A 22,663-nucleotide genomic window follows, 5' to 3' on the forward strand; every position below is an offset into this window, starting at 1 on the left:
CCGTTGGGCCCTTAACACCCGCATTGCTCCAGGGGAGGATTGTCTCCTGCTTTAGTCTAATCAACTGTATGTCGCTCTCCCAAATGCCATTAATATGTAATGTAATTCTGTAATCCTGTACAGACACACACGCATGCAGTGTAATGTCAACGGCCGCTTGTTATTATCACACTGCTGTGGACACAGACGGGAGCTGAGGGGAAGGCACTTTGTGCGCGGTTCTGTGAGCAGACTTGCAGGTGCTGAATTGACCAATGGGGAGTGGTAATGAGGGATGGGAGTGGTGATTCCGGTCCTCTGAATCCCTCCCGTCCCGGGGCGCTGCTGGAGCCAATCGTGCGCTGCCCCGCAGAGCCGCCAGCCAGTCCACGCTGGCTCGATTGCTTTTTGGACAGCCATTTGCCGAGTGAGATAAAATATAGAAAAATTGGTTTGCACAGCGGATGAGACTTTTTTATTTAGCATTATCACCCGATCTCCATCTCCGTCCCCTGTGCTTCACCCTTATGCTGCATCTCATATCTGTCTCTCAGCTCCCCTGCCCTCTCTCTTTCTCTCCCTCCCTGCTCTCTCTCTCTCTCTTTCTTTCTTTCTTTCACACATCTCTTCCCCCCTCTCTCTCTCCACCACCCTATCCTCTTTCCTCTTCTTTCTTTCACACCTCACACCTCTCCCTCCCCTCTCTCTCTCTTTCCCTATCTCTCACTCCCTTTCCTCCCTCTCCCCCTCTTTCTTTCACACGTCTCCTTCCCCCTCTCTCTTTCTCTCCCTCCCTCCCTCCCTGTCCTCTCTCTCCCCCCCTTTCGTTCTTTCACACCTTCTCAGTCTCTCTTTTTCATTCCCTCTACCTCTTTCTCCCTTTCTTTCAGCCTCCTCCCCCTCGCCTGCCTTCGCCCTCCCTGCTTTTAATCCTTCCAATCTCCCTCTATCTCTCTCTCTCTCCGTCTCTCCCCCTCTCTCTCTCCCTCTCTCTTCTCCCACCGTGTAGTAGTGAATTGTAGTAAAAGCAATGCATTTAAAAAAGCTGAAAACCTCTTACAGATACCCCATGGAGGGCTCAATTCAGGCTGAAGGGGGTACGGGGTGGGCAGCATGGAGGGCACCGTACAAACCACTGTGAGCCAAGAGGGCGCTGCAGCGAATAGTTTCATTTCTGCGATGAACGGCATTATCCCGCCTTCTGTCCTTTCTGGACGGGGACACTCGGGGTGAGACGGACTCCTTTTCTTTTCTGGGGAGTTTATTTCGGTTACCGGGGGAAACTTCAGCCTTGGTTTCCCATATAAGCAAAAACAAAGAGTAAAGTGCCAGCTCAGTCATTTCATTTTGGGACAGGCCAAACATGGTAGTTGACACAAGTGGGATTGTTGATTGGCGGAGGCGACGGAGAGGGTGGGGTGTGTTCTGGGGTGTGATCCGGGACAGGGCAGCGATGGATAAGTATTGGACAGTGATGGGAGTGTAAATGTGTCTCAGAGTGTGTGCTGTTACACAGTGTGTGCTGTTACACAGTGGGTGCTGTTACACAGTGTGTGCTGTTACACAGTGTGTGCTGTTACACAGTGGGTGCTGTTACACAGTGGGTGCTGTTACACAGTGGGTGCTGTTACACAGGTGGCTTACGTTCTCTGGAGGATGGTGAGCCTTTTTTTTTTTGCACATGGAATAGGTTGAGATAATTTTTTTAAGTTTTCTTTCTCTTTTCGTATGTTTTTGTTTTATTGTCGCTTTTTGTTTATGTAATCTCGTTGGCGTCTTGTGAGTGTAAATAGAGGATGGCTAAAATTAACAAAAATTCTTTCCCACCTCTCTCTCCACCATTCTTTTTCTCACTCTCTTTAACACTCTCTCCCTCCCTGCTCTATCTCTCTCTCTGTCTTGCTCTCTCTCCCTCTCTCTTTCACACTCTTGCTCTCTGTCTCCCTCTCTCCCTTCCTGCTCTCTCAATGTCTCTCTCTCTCCCTTCCTGCTCTCTTTCAATGTCTCTCTCTCTCCCCCTCCCTCTCTCTCTCCCCCTCTCTCTCTCTCTGTCTCCCTCCCTCTCTCGCCCTCTCTCTCTCTCCCTCTCTCTTTCTCCCTGTCTGCTCTCTCAATGTCTCTCTCCCCCTCCCTCTCTCACACCTCTCTTGCCCTCCCTCTCTCTTTCTCCCTCTCCCTCCCTCTCTCACAACTCTCTCTCTCCCTCCCTCTCTCTCTCCCTCTCCCACACCTCTCTCTCTCTCCCTCCCTCCCTCGCCCCAGGCATCTCTCTGGAGAAGGTGTTTGACTACAGCGAGTACTGGGAGGTGGCGCGGGGGCTGTACGCCCCCTTCGACTGCACGGCCACCATGAAGTCGGGCAACTCCGACGTGTACGAGAACGAGATCCCGGGCGGCCAGTACACCAACCTGCACTTCCAGGCCCACAGCATGGGGCTAGGCAACAAGTTCAAGGAGGTGAAGAAGGCCTACGCTGAGGCCAACAAGCTGCTGGGTGACCTCATCAAGGTGAGACCTGTGACCTCATCAAGGTGAGACCGTCAGATCTACATTACATTACATTACATGACATGTCATTTTGGCGAATGCTCTTATCTAGAGCAATGTACAGTTGGTTTAGACTAAGCAGGAGACAATCCTCCCTTGGGGCAATGCAGGGTTAAGGGCCTTGCTCAAGGGCCCAACGGCTGTGCGGATCTTATTGTGGCTACAACGGGGATTGAACCACCAACCTTGCGGGTCCCAGTCATGTACCCTAACCACTACACTACAGGCAGCCCCATTCTGTGCCAGTGGAAAGTCCAGGGGTCGGAAAGTAAAAGTCCTGCCATGCGTTTCTTCCACCCGTGATTTCACCAAGTAGTTCTATCAACCTGGGGCTCGCTTAACAAAATTTGCAACATGTGAGCTGAGATGCAATAGATTGGGTGGCCTGTAGTGTAGTGGTTAAGGTAAATGAGTGGGACACACAAGGTCGGTGGTTCTAATCCCGGTGTAGCCACAATAAGATCCGCGCGGCCGTTGGGCCCTTGAGCAAGGCCCTTAACCCTGCATTGCTCCAGGGGAGGATTGTCTCCTGCTTAGTCTAATCAGCTGTACGTCGCCCTGGATAAGAGCGTCTGCCAAAATGCCATTAATGCAATCTGCTGTTTTTGGAGCGTTTCGCGTAGAAATCGCAATCGCAAGCCGTGTGCATGGGTCGCTAGCACACTCACACAGGCAGTCAGTACACCGGCTCTCATTCTCCTCCGCCGGCCTCATTCTGGTTCTGCATCGTACTTCTGTGCACGACAACACTCGTAAGCTCGACGCGGGCTGTCCACGTGTGTGCGAGGGGTGGAAAAATTCATCTCGGAGTTAAATTAGAATTATAGGCCTACGTAAAATAAAAATGTTATTTGAATTATTCATTTTATTTTAACTGTTATGTCTCCCTGGTACACCTAATAGCCTACACTTTCGAGGAACGTTAGGCCCCTTTTGCTATTTTGCAATATTCAAATGAGTCCTACCCGCCACCTAGAAACTGAGTGGAAATCCTCACAAATTGCTTCCGTGAAAAACGAGCCCCTGACTGAATAATTGAGCTAATTTGAAAATCCAGGTGATTGGAGAACGAAATACTAGGGAGGAAGTATACTTTCTGAACCTGGATTTTCCACCACTGCTCACCTGTACATCCGTACATGTGTCAATTGTGGTTTATCTGCATAAATGCGCCTGTCAAATATATATATGCTGCGTCGATGTCAACCGCCAGTGCTGGCTGTGGGTGGCAGCTCCATGGAGCGATGTTTACAATATATATACAGAATATGTACTCAAGTGAACGTATTTCTTAATAAGTGAAAAAAAAAAAAAAGTTCTCATGTAATGGGGCCCAGGCCTATGCTTGACATTGTCTGATAGGGACAGGTCTTGTGATAGAAAAACAAGGATTACATGAGGGGATAAATTTGCTTAATCTATAAAAAAATCCGCCCAGCCGTTGGGCCCTTGAGCAAGGCCCTTAACCCTGCATTGCTCCAGGGGAGGATTGTCTCCTGCTTAGTCTAATCAACTGTATGTCGCTCTGGATAAGAGCGTCTGCCAAATGCCAGTAATGTAATGTGTAGGGAAGTAGATGAATTTTGTGCTGCGTAAAGATGTAGTCGAGACATATAGATGTAGTAGAAACATGTAGAGTAGAGCAGTAGTATTTTGTGCTGTGTATAGACCTGTTAGAGATGTGTATAGCAGTAGATGTATTGTGTGCTGTGTATAGACCTGTTAGAGATGTGTATAGCAGTAGATGTATTGTGTGCTGTGTATAGACCTGTTAGAGATGTGTAGAACAGTAGATGTATTTTGAGCTGTGTATAGACCAGTTAGAGATGTGTAGAACAGTAGATGTATTTTGAGCTGTGTATAGGCCTGTTAGAGATGTGTAGAACAGTAGTTGTATATTGTGCTGTGTATAGACCTGTTAGAGATGTGTAGAACAGTAGATGTATTTTGTGCTGTGTATAGACCTGTTAGAGATGTGTAGAACAGTAGATGTATTTTGTGCTGTGTATAGACCTGTTAGAGATGTGTAGAACAGTAGATGTATTTTGAGCTGTGTATAGACCTGTTAGAGATGTGTAGAACAGTAGATGTATTTTGTGCTGTGTATAGGCCTGTTAGAGATGTGTATAGCAGTAGATGTGTTGTGTGCTGTGTATAGATCTGTTAGAGGCGTGTAGAGTAGAGCAGTAGTATTTTGGAGGAGTAGTGCGGATGTTTATACTCTCCAGACTTGGCTGTGGGGAATGCACAAGAACACAGCTGCTGTTGCGGATAATTGGACATTACAAAATGAGAGTGGGAATTGGATATATGCTGCCTCACACTGGGTGCCAAAGTTATTTAAAAAACGGAAACTGAAAAAAACCCTGTGATGCGTGCGCGCTCAGACACGCTTTACCTGCACATCTGCACCTGACAGCACTGCCTGCTCACCTGCACCTGCACACGCCCTCTGTGAATAGCTGCACCACACAGCAAAAAAAAGAAGGTTTTAGTCTTGTAATGAGACTTAAGATCTTTTTTTTGTCTCTCTCAGGTAGAACATATTTGCTTGTATTAAGTTACTGTTTACTTGACAGGGGGAATTTTCTTACCCCATTGGCAAATCTTTGAACCAGTCAAACTGTCTCTCCTCATTGACAATAGAAATAAGATGTAATAAATAATGTAATAAGACTAAAATACTTCTTGGGATTGATTTGTGTTTGGCCTTTTTGCAGTGCGCCTCTGTGCTGTTTATGAATTCTGTAGCCGTAGCGATTGTAGAGTGAAGATCTGGTGCAGGGCAGGTCTGGGAGAGAGACTGTAGAATAATTTCACGAGGCTGCCTGTGGGCCTGGTGTTGATCATCCCGTTTCTCTGAATCCAGACAGCTGAAAAACTGCTCATGAAACACACACACACACACACTCCGCGCTGTGTACCTGCGCTCTTTAACACACACACACACTTCTCCTCCTCTCTGTCTGCCTTCCTCCTTTTCATCATCCCCGACGTTCTCTCCGCTCGGCTGTCAGTCCCCACGCCGCTCCAAAATGGCGCCCTCAAAAAAAAGAAAGAAATAAAAATAACTTTGCAAACTTAAATTGCTAATCCCCATCCCTCCCGCGACGGCTGCAGAGTCAGATCAGGGCCGCGCTTTAAGCGAGGCTTATCTGCTCCCGTTCTCCGAGCTGGCCCGCGTCTGATCTCCGCAATCAATGACACCTGCCAGCGTTTGGTTCTGCCTTGCCGGCTCCGGCTCGCCCGGGCTGAATTAAACGATCAACGATCAATTGAAATTTTTTTTTCTCCTCTGTTTCTCTCCCGCGCCGTTTCCTTCACGGTTAGCCGTGTCGATAACGGGGGGCCTGGCGAATCAGTGGAGCGGTCCTCGCTGAACGGAGACGCGCCCAAATCCGCTCATTACAGTCTCCCCCGAGCCCCCCCCCACCCCCCCCCCCCCCCCCCACGCTCTAAATCTCTCCGACGCAAAAACAAAACACATCTCCTTCATTCTCTTCCCTTCAGTCCGCCGCGCTTCCAGTGCAATATCGCCGGCCGTTTGTTTTAAGGTCCGTACCCTCTCTTTACAGGTCCCCGGAGCTGGGAGATTGCCGTGGCCGTGAACATTTTTCCGTCCGTCCATTACTTTCTGTGTTCTCCGCTCTCGGTATTGTTTTTAAATTATTTGCCGCACTTTGACAGAACAAATGCATCTGGTCAGCCCAGAGAACATCCATAACAGAACTGCTACAGCACTGCCAGGGCGGCCATCTCCCCAGTCGCTCCTCCCCGGCCGTATATACTGTGCAGATAGTCATACTGCCAAACACTGTTCACAGACAAATATTTCCAGCGATAATTAAAAAGTGTACATGCCCCTTGAAGAGAAGCCGCTCTCTGCCTCTCTCTCACACCTTCCCCCCCCCCCTCTCTCTCTCTCTCTCTCTCTCTCTCTCACACTCAGTCTCACATCTCTTAACAGCATTTACCATTTTTCCATGCCAGTATTTTTGATCATATGATTATATTTTGTCTTGAGTAATACAATTGAGGCTTTTTGGTCTGTGAAATATACGCCTAAATTTCACCTCTGTCTCTCGGTCGTCTTTCTACCTTTTTTCTACCTTCCTCCCCTCCTCAACCCTTCCAATCTTTCTCTCCATCTCTGCCTCTGTCCCTTCTTTCCCTCCTTTTCTCTTTCCCTCCCTCACACCTATCCCTCTCTCTCCTTCTCCATCTCAATTCAATTCAATTACAATAAGCTTGATTGTGGCGTGGTATTGGTACTCTTAACATTGCCAAAGCATTCACTTACATAACAGGCAGTACTAACTGAACCAGAGTGAACAGAAATAAAAAGGTCTCTCCCCCCCCTCCTCTCTGTCCCCCAGGTGACCCCCTCCTCTAAGATTGTGGGGGACCTGGCTCAGTTCATGGTGCAGAACTCCCTGACGCGGGCGGAGGTGGAGGAGAAGGCAGACGAGCTGTCCTTCCCCCTGTCTGTGGTGGAGTTCCTGCAGGGCCACATCGGCATCCCCCACGGGGGCTTCCCAGAGCCCTTCAGGTCCCAGGTAACGGCGCCGTACCCCTACCCTCTACCCCCCCCGCTTTCTGAACCTCCACCCCTACCCCCGCCCGCTTTCTGAACCTCCACCCCTAACCCCGCCTGCTTTCTGTACCTCCACCCCTACCCCCGCCCACTTTCTGATCCTCCACCCCTACCCTCCACCCCCGCCCGCTTTCTGATCCTCCACCCCTACCCTCCACCCCCGCCCGCTTTCTGAACCTCCACCCCTACCCTCCACCCCCCCCGCTTTCTGAACCTGCACCCCTACCCTCCACCCCCCCGCTTTCTGAACCTCCACCCCTACCCCCTCCCGCTTTCTGAACCTCCACCCCTACCCCCGCCTGCTTTCCGAACCTCCACCCCTACCCCCGCCCGCTTTCCGAACCTCCACCCCTACCCCCGCCCGCTTTCTGTACCTCCACCCCTACCCCCGCCACCGCCCGCGTTCTGAACCTGCGCCCCCGCGCCCCCAGTCTCTCCCCGCCCCGGAGACTGCGTTCCCCCGCTCGTCCCACCCCCCTTCCCCCGCGCCGCTCCTCTGCTTCCTCAGATGATCGCGGGAGAAGGCACCGCAGCCGGCCGCCATTCCGGCTCCCCCTCACTCTTTAGTCCCATTGGCTGTGACACAGCATGGGTGCCGCTCTGATCAGGCGCTTCCCACGGCTTCTCTCCGTCATTAATCTCTGACACGGAAAACCACGGTGAAAGACATCAAAAAAAACCTGCCGCCTTTCCCCAGCAGAGTCTTTCTCCCCTTCCCCCCGGAACGCCGGAAAAGACGACGTTTGATACGGGATTCGCATTAGCATGCCGCCGTCACCTTGAAGCCACAGGATGTGCGTGCGGTTTCCAGACTTCACACGCAAACGCAGTTTGCATTTTTTTTTTTTTTCTTCAAATCGTCCCCCAGACGGAATCCATCAGAACATTAAAGAATTACAAGGTGCCCTTTTGGTACATCTGTGGATGAGGCAGGACTGGTATAAAAAGTTGGACAGAGCGTCATTCCAGCTGTGTGCTTTCACTAATGTCCGCTGTCGCGATGGAGGCAATGTCATTGTGTCTCTTTAAAATGTTACTTAGTGTTGCCAATTCCCATTACCCAGCGAGCAAGTGGCCCAGTGGCCCTCGCACTTCATTATATATTATAAATTGATGCCGCGCCACTTGAAAGACAAGCTGGCGAGCTTTGATATCAACTTATATCCCTTCCGCTCGTCCCAGAGCAGTTTGATGCCGGTGCTCCATCTGCCACAGCTTACCCCTTCCCTTAGAGGCCGCGGAGGACGCTCCGTCTCGCGGGCCCGGAACGCCGGGAACGTCGGGAACGCCGGAGTCTCGGGAATTCTCGCCGAGACACGGGAGCCACGCAGGATGCCGTCTGCGACGTTGACGGGATCACGCAGGCTGCCAGAAAACTACACGCCGCGTAGCGCCGAACGGAAATGTCAGAACCGTCTCCGCGCGCCAGTCGAAGTCACTCGTGGCATTTAAACACTTTCAAGGTTCTATTTCCAGCTTTTTGCATTCGGTAAATACTTTCAAACTGATATTTCCTCTTTTTTTTTGCTTTTGATTCGGAACAGACCTTGATATCGCAGTTATTGTTCGGATTTGAGCGTGCATTTGATGCTGACGAATGCCTTTTAAGGTTTGAAGGGCTTTTGCATTTTCCCATTATTAGCAGTGCGGGAAGCCTGAACGTTTTGCCGTTTGCTATTTTTGTGGCGAAGGACCATTATCGGGAGTGAAAGTCATAAACGCATGGTACGTTCGGCCATGAGCCTCCATGTTCGGATCCGAGCCGGGGTTTTTCATTTGATTTCTCTCTGCGCTGTATAAATCTTGGTGAGGGGAGTTGTGCCTTAATTTCTTTTGATCACTCGCTTGGCACACATGATCCTTTGCACTGTTGCTTCATGGGAAATCCCACTTCCTCTCCAATAAGCACAGCTAGTTCCCTGCAGACGCCCAGACAGCCCTCACTAACAAAAACATGAAAGTGTAATGAAGTGTGATATTAATCCCAAGATTGGGATTATTGACATTCGGGGCTGCCGGCTGGTGCCAGAGAGCCCACCTCTCTTCTTTTTTATCCCAGCAAGAGAAGAAATGTTTTCATATTCCCTCCCTGGGATACGGAACAATGCTATTTGTTGGCAGTGGCGCTACGTACCCGCCTCTGTGCTGCTCCAGTGTGCCAGCTCATGGCGGCAGGCAGCTCGGTGGGCCTAAAGTGGGGGCCATGACAAAATGGCGATTGTGAAAATGTCTGGGCTGAGTAGCTTTGGAAGCACTTTCCTTTGACAGTACATAAACCACCGGGTACAGTACCGACCGGGCTGTTATTTGCTCTCACGTTGATCTTTGTTGTTATTTCGAATCGTTTTCCCAAAGATAAACACAGACGTGTACCTGCAGAATCCACACTGACGTGTTTATTGGAGGTGATTCCTCTCGTGTGCGCCGGCACTAAATAACGGCTGGAGTGAGATACAGGTACCCATAGCTGTGTGCGAAAAACGGTGTGTCACCGGGAACTCCCTGCCCGGGAAAGCTGTTGCCGTGATACGGCTAAATCCTCCCCATTAAAATGCTTACCTCTCTCACTGCTCGCAATCCCCTTACCACACTCAAAGAGCAGCGGAGGGATCTCGGAAATACTAAAAAGGAGTAACCTCCTCTCAGCGGTAGCCTGGCTTATATTTATCGGTGGCAGCGCAGAGCTTCAGCCGGGCGTCTCAGCGGAGCTCCAACAGGGTGAAGGAGAGCGCGGCTTTCAGCCCGCCATCCGGCCTCGGCACGTCCCGACACGCCGCTCCTCAGGTGGCTCCACCGCGGCCTTGAGAGCGCGCGGGTCTCCGAGCCCGCTAAGCGGGGCTCTGCCTGGGCGCTCCGCGGCGGCTCGACAGACGGGGAGCAAAGCCGTCCTGCGGGGAAACGGCTGTCGCCGCTAAGACTCGCAAAGACGCGCAAAATACGCGGCGCAGACGCCTCCGGGGCAGTCCGCTGTCCTTTGAACAATAGAAAGGAAAAAAAATTCTCCCAAGACGAGTATCCACATTCCTCACGCGCTGCCGTGCGTACGAGCTGTAGTGCGCGCACTGGGTTCCATCCGAACGTCTCTCCGCCGGCATCGGAAGATGACTTTTGTAGGGGCATTACATGGGTGTTTTTCATAATGCGGAACATGAAGTGTACACTGTTCGTTCGCTCTTTCAGTCTTTCCTGGCACGTGGATGAGCCGCGCGGGTCTGGTATGAATTCCGGACCCTACCAGGTCCGGCTGTGGCGGGCCTCCCCCGGAGTGTGGAATAACCGGGCACAGCGTCCGGGATGGAAGGGAGGAATTTCAGCCAGCAGGAAGCTCACATCGCAGCGCACACCTGCGACCGCCTCTGAGCAATCAGATGCCCACAGTCTCCCCGCAAAGACGGCCCTCACAAAAAAACCATGTGTTCAAAAACCACATGTGATTACCCAACATGTGAAGAGTCCACATGTGAACTATAAAATAAATCTCACTCACCGTATAAGATTGGAGTGAAAAAATGGAACCTATGTTATTTCAAGTCACGTGTTTTGCTTTCCCTTCAAGTGAGGATGACATTTTACGACATCATGTGACCTATTTTCCTATTTTCATGTGTAAAAAGGTAATTACATGTCCAGTTCCTGTGAATATTTTGAAACATTTTAACTCACTTGAAAATGTAAAATTGTGATTTTCACATGCGAAAAAAGTCAAAGTTCACGTGATTTCTTTTCATTGAGGGGCACACACATACAGTGTATCAACTATAGCTAGTGCCCTGGGCACAGCAGGGTGCAATAGGGATCAAAATCAAAAATGTAAAAATCCAGCACACTCCAGCAGGGTATAGATAGGCGTTTATTAATCAACTGCTCGATAAAGATAAAACCAGAAGAGCAAACGAAGCATTTCTCCCGCTCTTTCGCTCCCCGCTTTTATCTTTATCCTGCAGTTGATTAAAAAAAGGCATATATCTCCATCCTGCTGGAATGTGCTGAATTTTGACATTTGTGATTTTGCACACATGGCGTCTTCCTCTGATTCCATGGCTGCACAGACTTGAGTGGTAGAAAGCCGAACAGCAACAGCTGCTGGATGTCACATGTTTCAGAGGAGGGTGTGAATAATAGCAGTGTCGGGAAGTCATTTTATATAATTTCTAACCCAGGGAAAATCTAGCCGACTCGATGCGTACGCAGTTATATTATGCAGCACGGTAATTGTTCATAATTTGGACTCGGTGGAACTATACCCGGAGCCATCGCGAAATAACAGCAACAACAAAAAAATTTAATTGAGAGCCTCATTCAGACCTGGAGTCTCTCTGCAGTCTGACACCCAGGCCGGGCCTCTTTGAATAGGGGTGCTTAACTCCAGGTACTCAATTTCCTGTTCAAAACCTGGCCCTCCGCTTTGAACACAGGGGTGACAGACGCGCTCCCCGCTCAAATCAAAAAGGTGCATTCAGAAACGCGGAGGCCAGTGCAGCTCTGCACTCGCACACAAACTCGGCTTAATTAAGGTGACAGACACAAGTAGCGCCTTCATCCACTTCTGGGCTGACGGCGTCTGAAAAGCGTGCCTTGATGCGATAAATGGATGTTGGATTACGAGCTTTCCTGCCTTTGGATGTTGTATGAATGCAGCCGAGGAGTTGCTCCGTGGAGGTGGGAGATTTATCTCGTACTTTAGCCGGCGAATCGTCTCAAAAGCTGTCAAATTAAGCGACTCCTCTTCGAGTGTGTCACGTCTTTGAACCGCATCCGCCGTGACTCACAGCTCTCCAGCTTCCTGACGTACTTCATCCCTCACAGAATAAACGTCTGTGAATTCCTCCATTACCGCCTTTTAGGTGCGAGGCCCAGTCAAATTAACGTGCTTTCGCGTGTCCTTTCGAGCTCATTTGCTTTGACAAACGCACAGTATAATAATAGCCAGCTTTCGCCAACCCGGAGGAACATCCATGCGGAGACACTGCATGGATCAAGCTAATCGAGAAGTCCCTACAAAGCTGGTTAAACGGATTAATAAACTGTTTATATTCAAACCAGTCATATGAAGTGAAGGGCTCCAAGCCGGTTAGCGGTCAACAAAGCTTAACACAACCACCACTGTACATTGTCACATCCCCTGAACATAGCTGCCTCTTGGTGAGCTACAGTATGTCATTCACGTCCTGGAGAATGCACTTTTATATTCTGAAAGAATCTGTGATATTCCAGCTCACTGTGGTGTCTACAGCTTTAGCGTTTTTCTAGTGGAGTTTTCCAGGAGCAATTAAGCAGAAGAAATGTGCTTGTGTTTACAACAGTAGTACACACCAACACTTATTGAGTCTTGTACTATAAGCGGCACTAACAAATGTTTTTGGGAAAGGCAATAAAAGGCAACATGATCCACAGGGACCGTGGTAAATTGCACATTCCCAACACACAGAGTGAACCCGGATAGCAGGCCATTCTGGGCTAAGTATGGTTGAGTTTAGGCACTTAAGGGTGAGTTATGACAATGCATTGTGGGCCAGGAGCAGCGCAACCCCAACCAGCCCCATTTAAGGTTTATCACAACATTCGGGTTCTGCGCCAGGCGTGGCCCAAACGCTTAACGCACCCGAGACGCGGTCCCACCAAGGTTGAGTCGCGGTTGAGTTTCCGTATGTGGGCCGATTGGATGCCAGCCTACCGAGCTGCATGCCCTCAGTTACAGAACTTAAACAGCAATTCTGCATGAAAAGGGAAAAACGATTTGAATGCTTAGTAACAATCCAGCCCGTAATTAGAGTTTTAATTACGCAATGTGGCATGCCCGTTGAGGCATGGGGAGAGGTGGGCAAAGAACCCGGTGGGGTCCCGCTCTCCCTTTCAAAGCTGACACCGTGAAAGCCGACGGTTTCTGTGTTTTACCAGCAGGTACGAACAAGCTCCCGATACTAAAAATCAGAACAATCTGCAAAAGCAGGGGTTATTTTTAACTTCACTGTGCAGTCCCTCGAATAGAAATAGGATGTTCTTTAAAAAACGAAAAGGAAACGTTGGCTTGCTTCCTTTCCGCTCCGTACAGCCCAGAATTATCAGCCGTGCCGACCTCTGGGCGGTAGCTTTTTGGAACGTGGAAACGGTGGAAGACTGAACGCATTTGCATAAATGTTTGAGCTGGTTCTGTAAACCAGAATTTTATTTATTCATTTATTTATTTATTTATTTATTCATACAGTATATTCAGTGTTATTTTCAGCTTTGCCATAGGACATAATTCATGTTTTGTTTTCTTGGAGCTGAGAAGGAATATCGTTTTTGTTTCTCACCTCCCAAGCCAGCGGCAATTCATCACCAGCTTTTAATTACAAGATCAATTGTTCCGCTGGCATAACAGTGCCTTAACTGGCTCAAACAAACTATCTATTTATCATGCTTTGTAGCGGCGCGATTGTTTGATTGGGTATGCGGTATGGAGCTGCGAACGCCTTTGTTGGGGAACATGTGAGTGCGTCGGTGCCGCGCGCGCAGGTACAGCGGGACCCTGCTGAGAGCATCTTTATTGTAATAGAACATCTTTGTTTACACGCGTGCCTGTCCGATGAATCCCTGTCACTGCTTAACGGCTTCATACTCGTTATTTACCTCGGTTAATTTGAAATGCAACCCGCCACCTGAGCTGCATTACCGTGCTGGGGACAGCTGCGCGGGGGGGGACCGCAGGTGCCTGATTGATCACTGCAGTCACCGTGGCATAATGAGGTGGGCAAAATCCTGCCAACCGCCGCCCTCCTTCCCTGTGCGACGCTGTGATGAATGAGCGCCCCGCGGGACTCCAGGCCAGGGCTGCCGCGGGCGCCGGCAGGGTTCGATCTCCACCGCGGGGGGCCCCAGCGCACAAAGGACGAGGGCTCTGCTGCCCGGAATTCCACACGAACCCCCCTATCTCTGTTTTATTAGTGGAAATGCAGACGCAAACACCGAGGCCCCTCTCTGTGTGCCAGGTACTGAAGTCCCTGCCGCGGCTGGAGGGGCGCCCCGGCGCCTCCCTGGCTCCCATGGACTTCGACGCCCTGGAGACGCAGCTGCGGCAGGCGCACAATGATGATGTCACTCCCGAGGACATGATGTCGGCGGCCATGTATCCCAAGGTCTACCAGGAGTTCAAGGAGTTCAGCTCCGGATTCGGGCCTGTGGAGTGTCTCAACACCAGGCTCTTCCTGGACGGGCCCAAAATCGCCGAGGAGTTTCAGGTGAATTGCTGATAGCTCTTTTTTTCCTCTCTCTCTCTCCTTCTCTCTCTCTCACACACACACACACACACACACGCTCACTCTCTCTGCATCTCTGTATTTCATTTGCTGTAATTTCCTGTCTAAAGCTATCAAATAGTTTTTTTAGAACACTTATGTAGTCTTTATATCAGTGTATATATGTCGATCTGCTCTCCAGCCTGGCGTCTTTTGAGCCAGGACACTCTGTACATCAGAGCATTTGAGACAGGGGGGTTAGCGTATCTGGTGGACATCAGGTATTCTGTGAGCAGTGCAGAAAAAGAACAAGCACACGCCGTTCTACCTGTCACTGGCTGTGCCTCGTGCTACGCATGACGGGGAGCGGAAAGGTGGATTTCCCCCAAGCGACCCGATTCCTCCTCTTCACTGCGCGGAAGCACACCACGTTTTCTCTTTCGCAAACAACCTGCTTTCTGTGACCAGGTGTAGGCATGATACTCACTCAACTTTAGAAATAACCATTCATTTTTTTTCCATTTTGAGATAATTCTAGATCCTGTGTAATTCAGTTCCTGTATGTATTGACTAGGAACCGCAAGGTCGGTGGTACAATCCGCGGTGAAGCCACAATAAGATCCGCACAGCCGTTGGGCTCTTGAGCAAGGCCCTTAACCCTGCATTGCTCCAGGGGAGGATTGTCTCCTGCTTAGTCTAATCAACTGTACGTCGCTCTGGATAAGAGCATCTGCCAAATGCTATTAATGTAATGTCATGTAATTTCACTGTTTCAGCCTGGCTCCGCCTTTAAAAAGGGGGGAGAGGAGGAGGAGGAGGGGGAGGAGAGGAGGGAGAAGAGAGGAGGGTGAAGAGGGGAGGGGAGGAGAGGAGGGGAAAGGAGAGGAGAGGAGGGGGAAGAGGGGGAGGAGGAGAGAGGAGGGGAGAGGAGGGGGAGGAGGAGAGAGGAGGGGGAGGAGGGGGATGAGAGGAGAGGAGGGGGAAGAGGGGAGAGGAGGGGAGGAGGGGAGGCTCACCGCATACAACAACAGCAGCCCGATCGCCTCAGAATCACAGTTGTCGTTGGAGACGGAGTGCCTTGGAGAAGGCGTGTCGCTCTCCGGATCCTTAGATCCGTTCGTTCTGCCGGGGTCGTATGTATGCGGCCTATCCTAGATGACATGGGAAAATCTGAAATTAATTATTAAGTAAAGTAGGCATACAAAGACGTTCAGAGCTAAAAGCAAATGCGTAAGTGCACTTTAGGTACTTTCTCATGGGATCACCACACATAGTCAGTGGAGTAACAAACAGTATTTCTAAAGAGTTCAGTGGTGCTACTGGTATTTCTCTCTGTCTCTGTCTCTCTCTCTCCCTCTGAAATTTTCTAATTCAAATGAGCTTCACTGGCATTAAGTGCATGCATACACATTACCCCTCTCTCCCAGGTGGAGTTGGAACGTGGGAAGACCCTGCACATCAAAGCTTTGGCCCTCGGGGACCTGACCAAGGCAGGACAGCGGGAGGTGTTCTTCGAGCTGAACGGACAGTTGCGCTCTGTCCTGGTCAAGGACACACAGGCCATGAAGGTATTCCTACCGAACGTCCACCCCAACCCTTCCTAACCTCGCACTCTCACCCGCTGTCCTCACAAAGGCTCATTTAGCCGCATGTACGACTGTATTGTGTACAGTACCAGCAATTACCCAAGTGCCTCTGCTTCTCCCTTTACAGTGCAACAATAGCACTCTGTATCTCTTTGCCGATAGATCCCCATCACAATGGCGTTAATACCTACTGTGATCCACAGCCCGGTAATGAGACAACTCTGTTAATAAACCCATGCATTTATTCATTCATACTTTACATTTCTTCCTCTATATTCATCGGGGCTGACTTACGATTGCAGTCCACACAATAAGACTGAATTACCTCCGGCATAGGTTAACAGCATCGCAGTTCTATAAAGAAAGTGTTCTCATGCACAAGAAACATAATGAAGTAGACAAATGAACCAATCAATATTTAAACCACTTCAGTATAACACCATTTAGCGAAGAACAGTCTGTTCAATAAGGCTTATTGCTGAAGGAGAGGTGAGTCCCGGGCCCAGCTCTTAGTGTCTTTGTATTAGTATGTAATGCATGTTATTTCTGTGAAAGCTGGCTTCAGCACTGTCTCTCATGAAAGGAATTACATGTGGTTGGTTGTCGCTTGGCGTGCTGTAGCCAACATCGCATTTCAGTCAAAACATCTCACGTATTTACATTAAATATATTCTTGAATGGATTAGCTTTAAGGTACTTCTGTGCATGCACGCCAACGTGCACTAACCTACCAAACAGAGAGCGCAATGCATCTCTCCCGCTGGCCGGGGAGAATATCAAAGCCCGCAGTAGCTAGAAGCAGAACTAAAACACAGGTGGAAGCTGAGCAGTGGAGGGTGAGCACAATTCTGTGAGCAGCAGCAAGCCAAGCATGCAGAGTGCAGCACTGGAGAGGCCTGGCTGCCACGTTAAAAAAGCTGCTCCATCAGTGATGTGCGTGTGTGATTGGTTGAATATGAGAACATGTTGTGCTGTGTGTATGTGATTGTTTGAGTAGCAGAACTTGTATTGATGTGTGCATGTGATTGGTTGAGTATGAGAACATGTATTGATGCATGTATGTGATTGGTTGAGCATGGGAACATGTAGTGATGTGTGTATGTGATTGGTTGAGCATGGGAACATGTATTGATGTGTGCGTGTGATTGGTTGAATATGAGAACATGTTGTGCTGTGTGTATGTGATTGTTTGAGTAGCAGAACTTGTATTGATGTGTGCATGTGATTGGTTGAGTATGAGAACATGTATTGATGTGTGCATGTGATTGGTTGAGTATGAGAACATGTATTGATGTGTGCATGTCATTGGTTGAGTATGAGAACATGGATTGATGCGTGTGTGTGATTGGTTGAGCATGGGAACATGTAGTGATGCGTGTGTGTGATTGGTTGCGCATGGGAACATGTATTGATGCGTGTGTGTGATTGGTTGCGCATGGGAACATGTATTGATGCGTGTGTGTGATTGGTTGAGCATGGGAACATGTATTGATGCGTGTGTGTGATTGGTTGCGCATGGGAACATGTAGTGATGCGTGTATGTGATTGGTTGAGTATGAGAACATGTTGTGCTGTGTGTATGTGATTGGTTGAGTAGCAGAACATGTATTGATGCGTGTATGTGATTGGTTGAGCACGGGAACACGCAGCAAGAGCTCCCTGACCGAACTCGCTCATTCTCGCGCCTCTCTGCCTCTCTCCCAGGAGATGCACTTCCACCCCAAGGCGCTGAAGGACGTGCGGGGCCAGGTGGGCGCCCCCATGCCGGGGAAGGTGGTGGAGGTGAAGGTGAAGCAGGGCGACCGGGTGGAGAAGGGCCAGCCGCTGTGCGTGCTCAGCGCCATGAAGATGGAGACGGTGGTCAACTCGCCCGTCTCCGGCACCGTCACCAAGGTCCACGTGACCTCGGAGAGCAGCCTGGAGGGCGATGACCTCATCCTGGAGATCAGCGAGGGCGAGTAGGGCCCGGAGAGACGCCCGCCTGCGTCAGGACCCGCGGCGTAGGATTACCAGAGCTCGTGTTTTCATTAAAACGTCGGCTCCGCGTGAGTCAGTCTCGCACTGAGCGGCCATATTCGATTGTTTGGTTTCTATAAATGTTCGCTAGAATTTTGAGCAGAAGTGTCAAACTCGGAAGCTTCTGTAAGCTCTTCAGCTGTCTGTGAGTGCATGCAGGACGCCTGGCTGAATCGAACGGCAATATAAATATGCCATCAAATGGAAAATGGTGTCTAATCTAGTCATTCTATTTATGTCAGATCTGTGCGCACGGTGTACTAGTCTTTTTTGGTTTTTTTCCCTCCTAAAGCAAGCAAGCAATTGGTCTGAAGGAGAGAACACAATATATATTTGAGATTAATGAGTGTAGTTTTGAAGTGAGTGAATAAACGAGATAGTAATTAGCAGGGCTAATGGGGCCGCGCAGAGGTCTCTTAATGGTGAATGACACAGAGCCAGCTCCACGACTACAGCCTTCATCTGTCGGCTGCTCCGCGCCGGGCCACAGGCTGGCTTCCGCTAAGCAGTTGCTTATTTCTTGACATTTAGTTGTTTTTTGTCTCACCATATGTGCACATTGTGTTGCTGTATCCTCACGGGGTGACTGCTCACATCTTCTGAGGGAAAATAATCTTTTTCTCTTTTCCGCCCGTTCGGTTTCTGCACGGCGGAAAGCGATGTCACTGTTTTGATTTAAGAGAAAGCGGCGATCTCATTTCGCTGTCACATTCCTGGAGTAGATAATGGCCTGAAATGCCTAGAATAACATAACTCAGGTAATTGTTGTCATAGTAACATCATCTTGAATATTTACGCAAAGCAATAATTTAATCTAAGCGCGGTTCGGTATTTAAAGCTTTATTGTACTGTAGTCTGGGTGACTGACGCGTAACTGGGAGCTGGAATATCGCTTGAATCTCATTCACCATGGCCATTGTTCTGCCATGCTGACTTCAGATTTTATTTTTGTTTCAGGTATTTGACTTCTGGATAAAAATGTAAAAAAAAATGCTGGGGCTTTACTTTCTTTCCATCCATCTGTCTACCCTTCTCTCCTCCTCCCCTATTCCCAGTGCAGTCAACACATTTGATCTGAGCTGACAATGCTCCCTCTTATAAAGAAGTATGCACAATCCCAGCCATTTATAGTTCTTCAGACAATTTCATTTTATTTAAAAACAAAAGCTTAATATCTTAACATTTTCTGAGACTATTTATTAAGCAGGTGGTCCAAATTGGGTTTTTTTACAATCACAATATAATATTGAGGTTTTTTTCTTGTTCATTGAGTTGGAATAATTGCCAACAGCTATGTTTGCTAATTGCCTTGTAAGAGCCAGCACAACTATTGTATTTGTAGGTGAGTAAATCAAATATACATAGATGTTTCATCAATGATGAACGTATTTTAACATTCCATTATATGCAATTGTAGAGGCAGTACGCAGGGGATTCAAGCTCTACTAGTATGGGGTGAATTGGTGAACTCGGTTACCATGTTGCCAAATACCAGTATACTCTGAAGAATGCAAACTGAGGTCCAAGTGTCCCTAAATAATTGTTCCACTTTTAAAATATCTTAAAGGTCCCCCACTGTACGCCTCTCCAGAGTTTTATTTTAGGCCCTGATATCCATGAGTTGTTTAAACTACCAAAAACACTCTATCCAGTTCTATCCATTTCCATTGTCCAGTACCTCTCGTGAGCTTTACCAAGAACAGGCTGTTTTGGTGACTGTGCCTTTAAGGCTCATTAATATCAATGAGCATCTGTTCTGATTGGCTGGCTAGCTACAAGCTACAAAGTGGGCCATGCTGAAGGCGGACATAGAAAATGAGTGTATTGTTGTGATGTCACAAATTCCAAGAAGTCCAAACGGCACATTTTCGTCATACAGATTGTGTGGATTTATTCGGGGACTGTGCGTTTAGATACTTTCACACTGTTTCCATAGCACCTTCAACTCCTTCCCGATCCACATAGCGAAGGGAAATGTAATTTTCCTCAATATGGGACCTTTACTATTTCTCATTGCCTTTTTATATTCCAGTGTCCAGATTTTCCATGTATTCATTGCACTAATTCAAGCTACAGGGACGTGTACTCTCCAGAATCCTCAGTTTGCGTGTGCTCCTCAAATGCGTGATGTCACATAATATGTAAATACACACTTAACAGAAAATGCTCGAGACAATCAACAGAATGATCTTCAGTAATTATTGTCAGCACACATAATCACAGCATAACTCTTTTTATGCTAAATGATACAATTAAGGGAACAGCGCGACGGTGTAGTTGGCTTCCTAATTCATCTGTACGTTTCTGCGTACATGCAGAAGGCAAGTTCTACTGTCTACTGCACCATTTTAAAATGATATACAAAATTACATTTCACTTTAGACTGCTGACAACCCAAGGCTGCAGCTCTTTCTGTAAACAGCAAAAGGAATCATCCCTTCCTGCATTATGTGAACAGAGCTTGGGCACCGAATGAACCATACTGTTTTTACACACCAATCATGCTCATGTACCCTTAGATCCCGTTATATGTCTGGGAGCTGTGGTGAATGAAATAATTTAGCCAGTATTGTAACAGGGTAAACAGTCAATACAGGATGAAAGTGAATAATCTCCTGCAAGGATATGCGTGGGATTCTCATCATAAACGATTACACTACCAGTTTGTTCTGTCTGCTCTGAATTATATTGAAATAAATATAATAATAGATATAATTTGTCCCTGTGTCTCCCAATTAACAACTCTTGTAGATATAAAATGCAAGAATGGTGCTATATTGCTGTATTGTTCATTATCAATATTAATACATGCATTAGAAAATACTACTTAATAATGTGTTACAGAAACCATTGTGAAATCCCTGTGGATTTGGCCTTTCTTTTTCCCTGACATTCCTTTCAGGTATTTTAATGTTTTGGCAGTTCATTGTATACCATTCTGTATTCTGTAAAAAATGTGGAGGAAAGCAAAATAAAGCTAAAAAGCACAGATGCTCATTATTGACATTAGATACTGTAGCAGTGTGCATAAATGTTTTATGTATTTTTCTGTGTGTGTGCGTCTGTGTACAACTGTTAATGTGCTTTAGTCAATGTGTGTCTTCTGCAAATGTGTGTGAGTATGTGTGTGTGTGCACGTGTGTATTTTAGTGCACGTATGCGTCTTCCGTAGCTGAGCTGGCTTTTGTGTTTGTGTCTGTATTTTCTGTGACTTACACGTGTTGCATTTCTGCCTGTGTGTCCTGTTCTATATCTGCACATGAGGGCCTGAGAGTGCGTTAATGGAGATCCCCACAGCCCCATAGCCCATGAGATCCTCTCACTCACACACTGCTACAGCTCAGCATCGAGGTCACATTCTTCAGCAGCGCTGACGCTATTATAGCGAACAGTCACGGCTTGCAGACCTCACACACACGCACACACACACACACACTCTCACACACACACACTCTCTCACACACATACACACACACGCACACACACACTGATATGGGGAAGGATCTGGCATCTCACACACACACACACACACATACTCACACACACACACACACACACGCACACATGCACACACACTCACCCACGCACGCTCTCACACACACACACACACACACGCACACTCTCACACACACACTCACACACGCACACACACACCCGCACACACACACTGACATGGGGAAGGATCTGGCGTCTCACACACACACACACATACTCACACACACACACATACTCATACACACACGCACACACACACTCACCCACGCACACACACACACACTCACACACACACGCGCACACACACACACACCCACACTCTCACACACACACGCACATGCACGCACGCACGAACATGCACACACACACACACACACACTCTCTCTCACACACACTCACACGCACAAACACAAGCACACACGCACTCACACACACACACACACACACTCGCACACACACTCACACGCACACACCCGCACGCGCACACACACACACTCACACACTCACACACACACACACATACACACACTCACACTGATATGGGGAAGGGTCTGGCATCGCACACACGCACACACACACACACACACACCAATATGGGGAAGGGTGCAGTGTCACACACACACACACACACACTGATATGGGGAAGGATCTGGCGTCACACACACACACACACACACATGACATTTTCACTCTGAGGCATAGCCGGCAGATGCCAGTGTGCGAACATGAAATTATTTTCCATTGCTCGGAGAAGCTAAACATTAAACATTTCCTATTTTTGGAATATCTGAGCTTTGCTTATTGTAGCTTAGCATACTAAAAGTGTGCGGTTTCCCGTTAGTGGGAATTTATGCAACTTTACAATTTTGAGTTACGTGATCAATGGAAATGAACACGATGCATAAAAATAAGTTGTAAGTAACTGAACTTGTTTTGATTAAAGGCACTGAATGTTTTTGCTAAGTGAACAGCTTTGAGAAATGTAAAATAATTGGTCCAAATGATGTGTGCTACAGCAGATAGAAACAGTGGATAAAAAACACCTCATTTGCTTTAAACAACCTCCAGTTGAGATGATTAAGTCCTCCCTGGACTCTAAGGGGCTAATGTGGGCTTTGCCCTAATAATGTGATGCACTTCTTTTCCTGCATCAAAAAGAAATGCCTGCCAGCCAAGCTGCTTTGTGCAAGCAAAAGAGGTTTGTTTGTTGTTCCATCAAGCAGGCATTAG

At 48.3% G+C, this 22,663-nt stretch overlaps 1 protein-coding gene across 1 annotated transcript in view; it reads left to right on the top strand.

Moving 5' to 3' along the window:
• The window catches only part of LOC133124235 (pyruvate carboxylase, mitochondrial-like), a 205,226-nt gene extending 185,723 nt beyond the window's left edge, over window positions 1-19,503 (top strand). The window contains 5 exon segments of the mRNA XM_061235242.1: window positions 2,242-2,486; window positions 6,902-7,081; window positions 14,091-14,339; window positions 15,764-15,904; window positions 17,627-19,503. Coding sequence (XP_061091226.1) covers window positions 2,242-2,486; window positions 6,902-7,081; window positions 14,091-14,339; window positions 15,764-15,904; window positions 17,627-17,884 — 1,073 coding nt within the window. The 3' untranslated portion in view covers window positions 17,885-19,503.
• The last annotated feature ends 3,160 nt before the right edge of the window (window positions 19,504-22,663 follow it).

Source organism: Conger conger, chromosome 3, assembly GCF_963514075.1.
Source record: "Conger conger chromosome 3, fConCon1.1, whole genome shotgun sequence".
Lineage (NCBI taxonomy): Eukaryota > Metazoa > Chordata > Actinopteri > Anguilliformes > Congridae > Conger > Conger conger.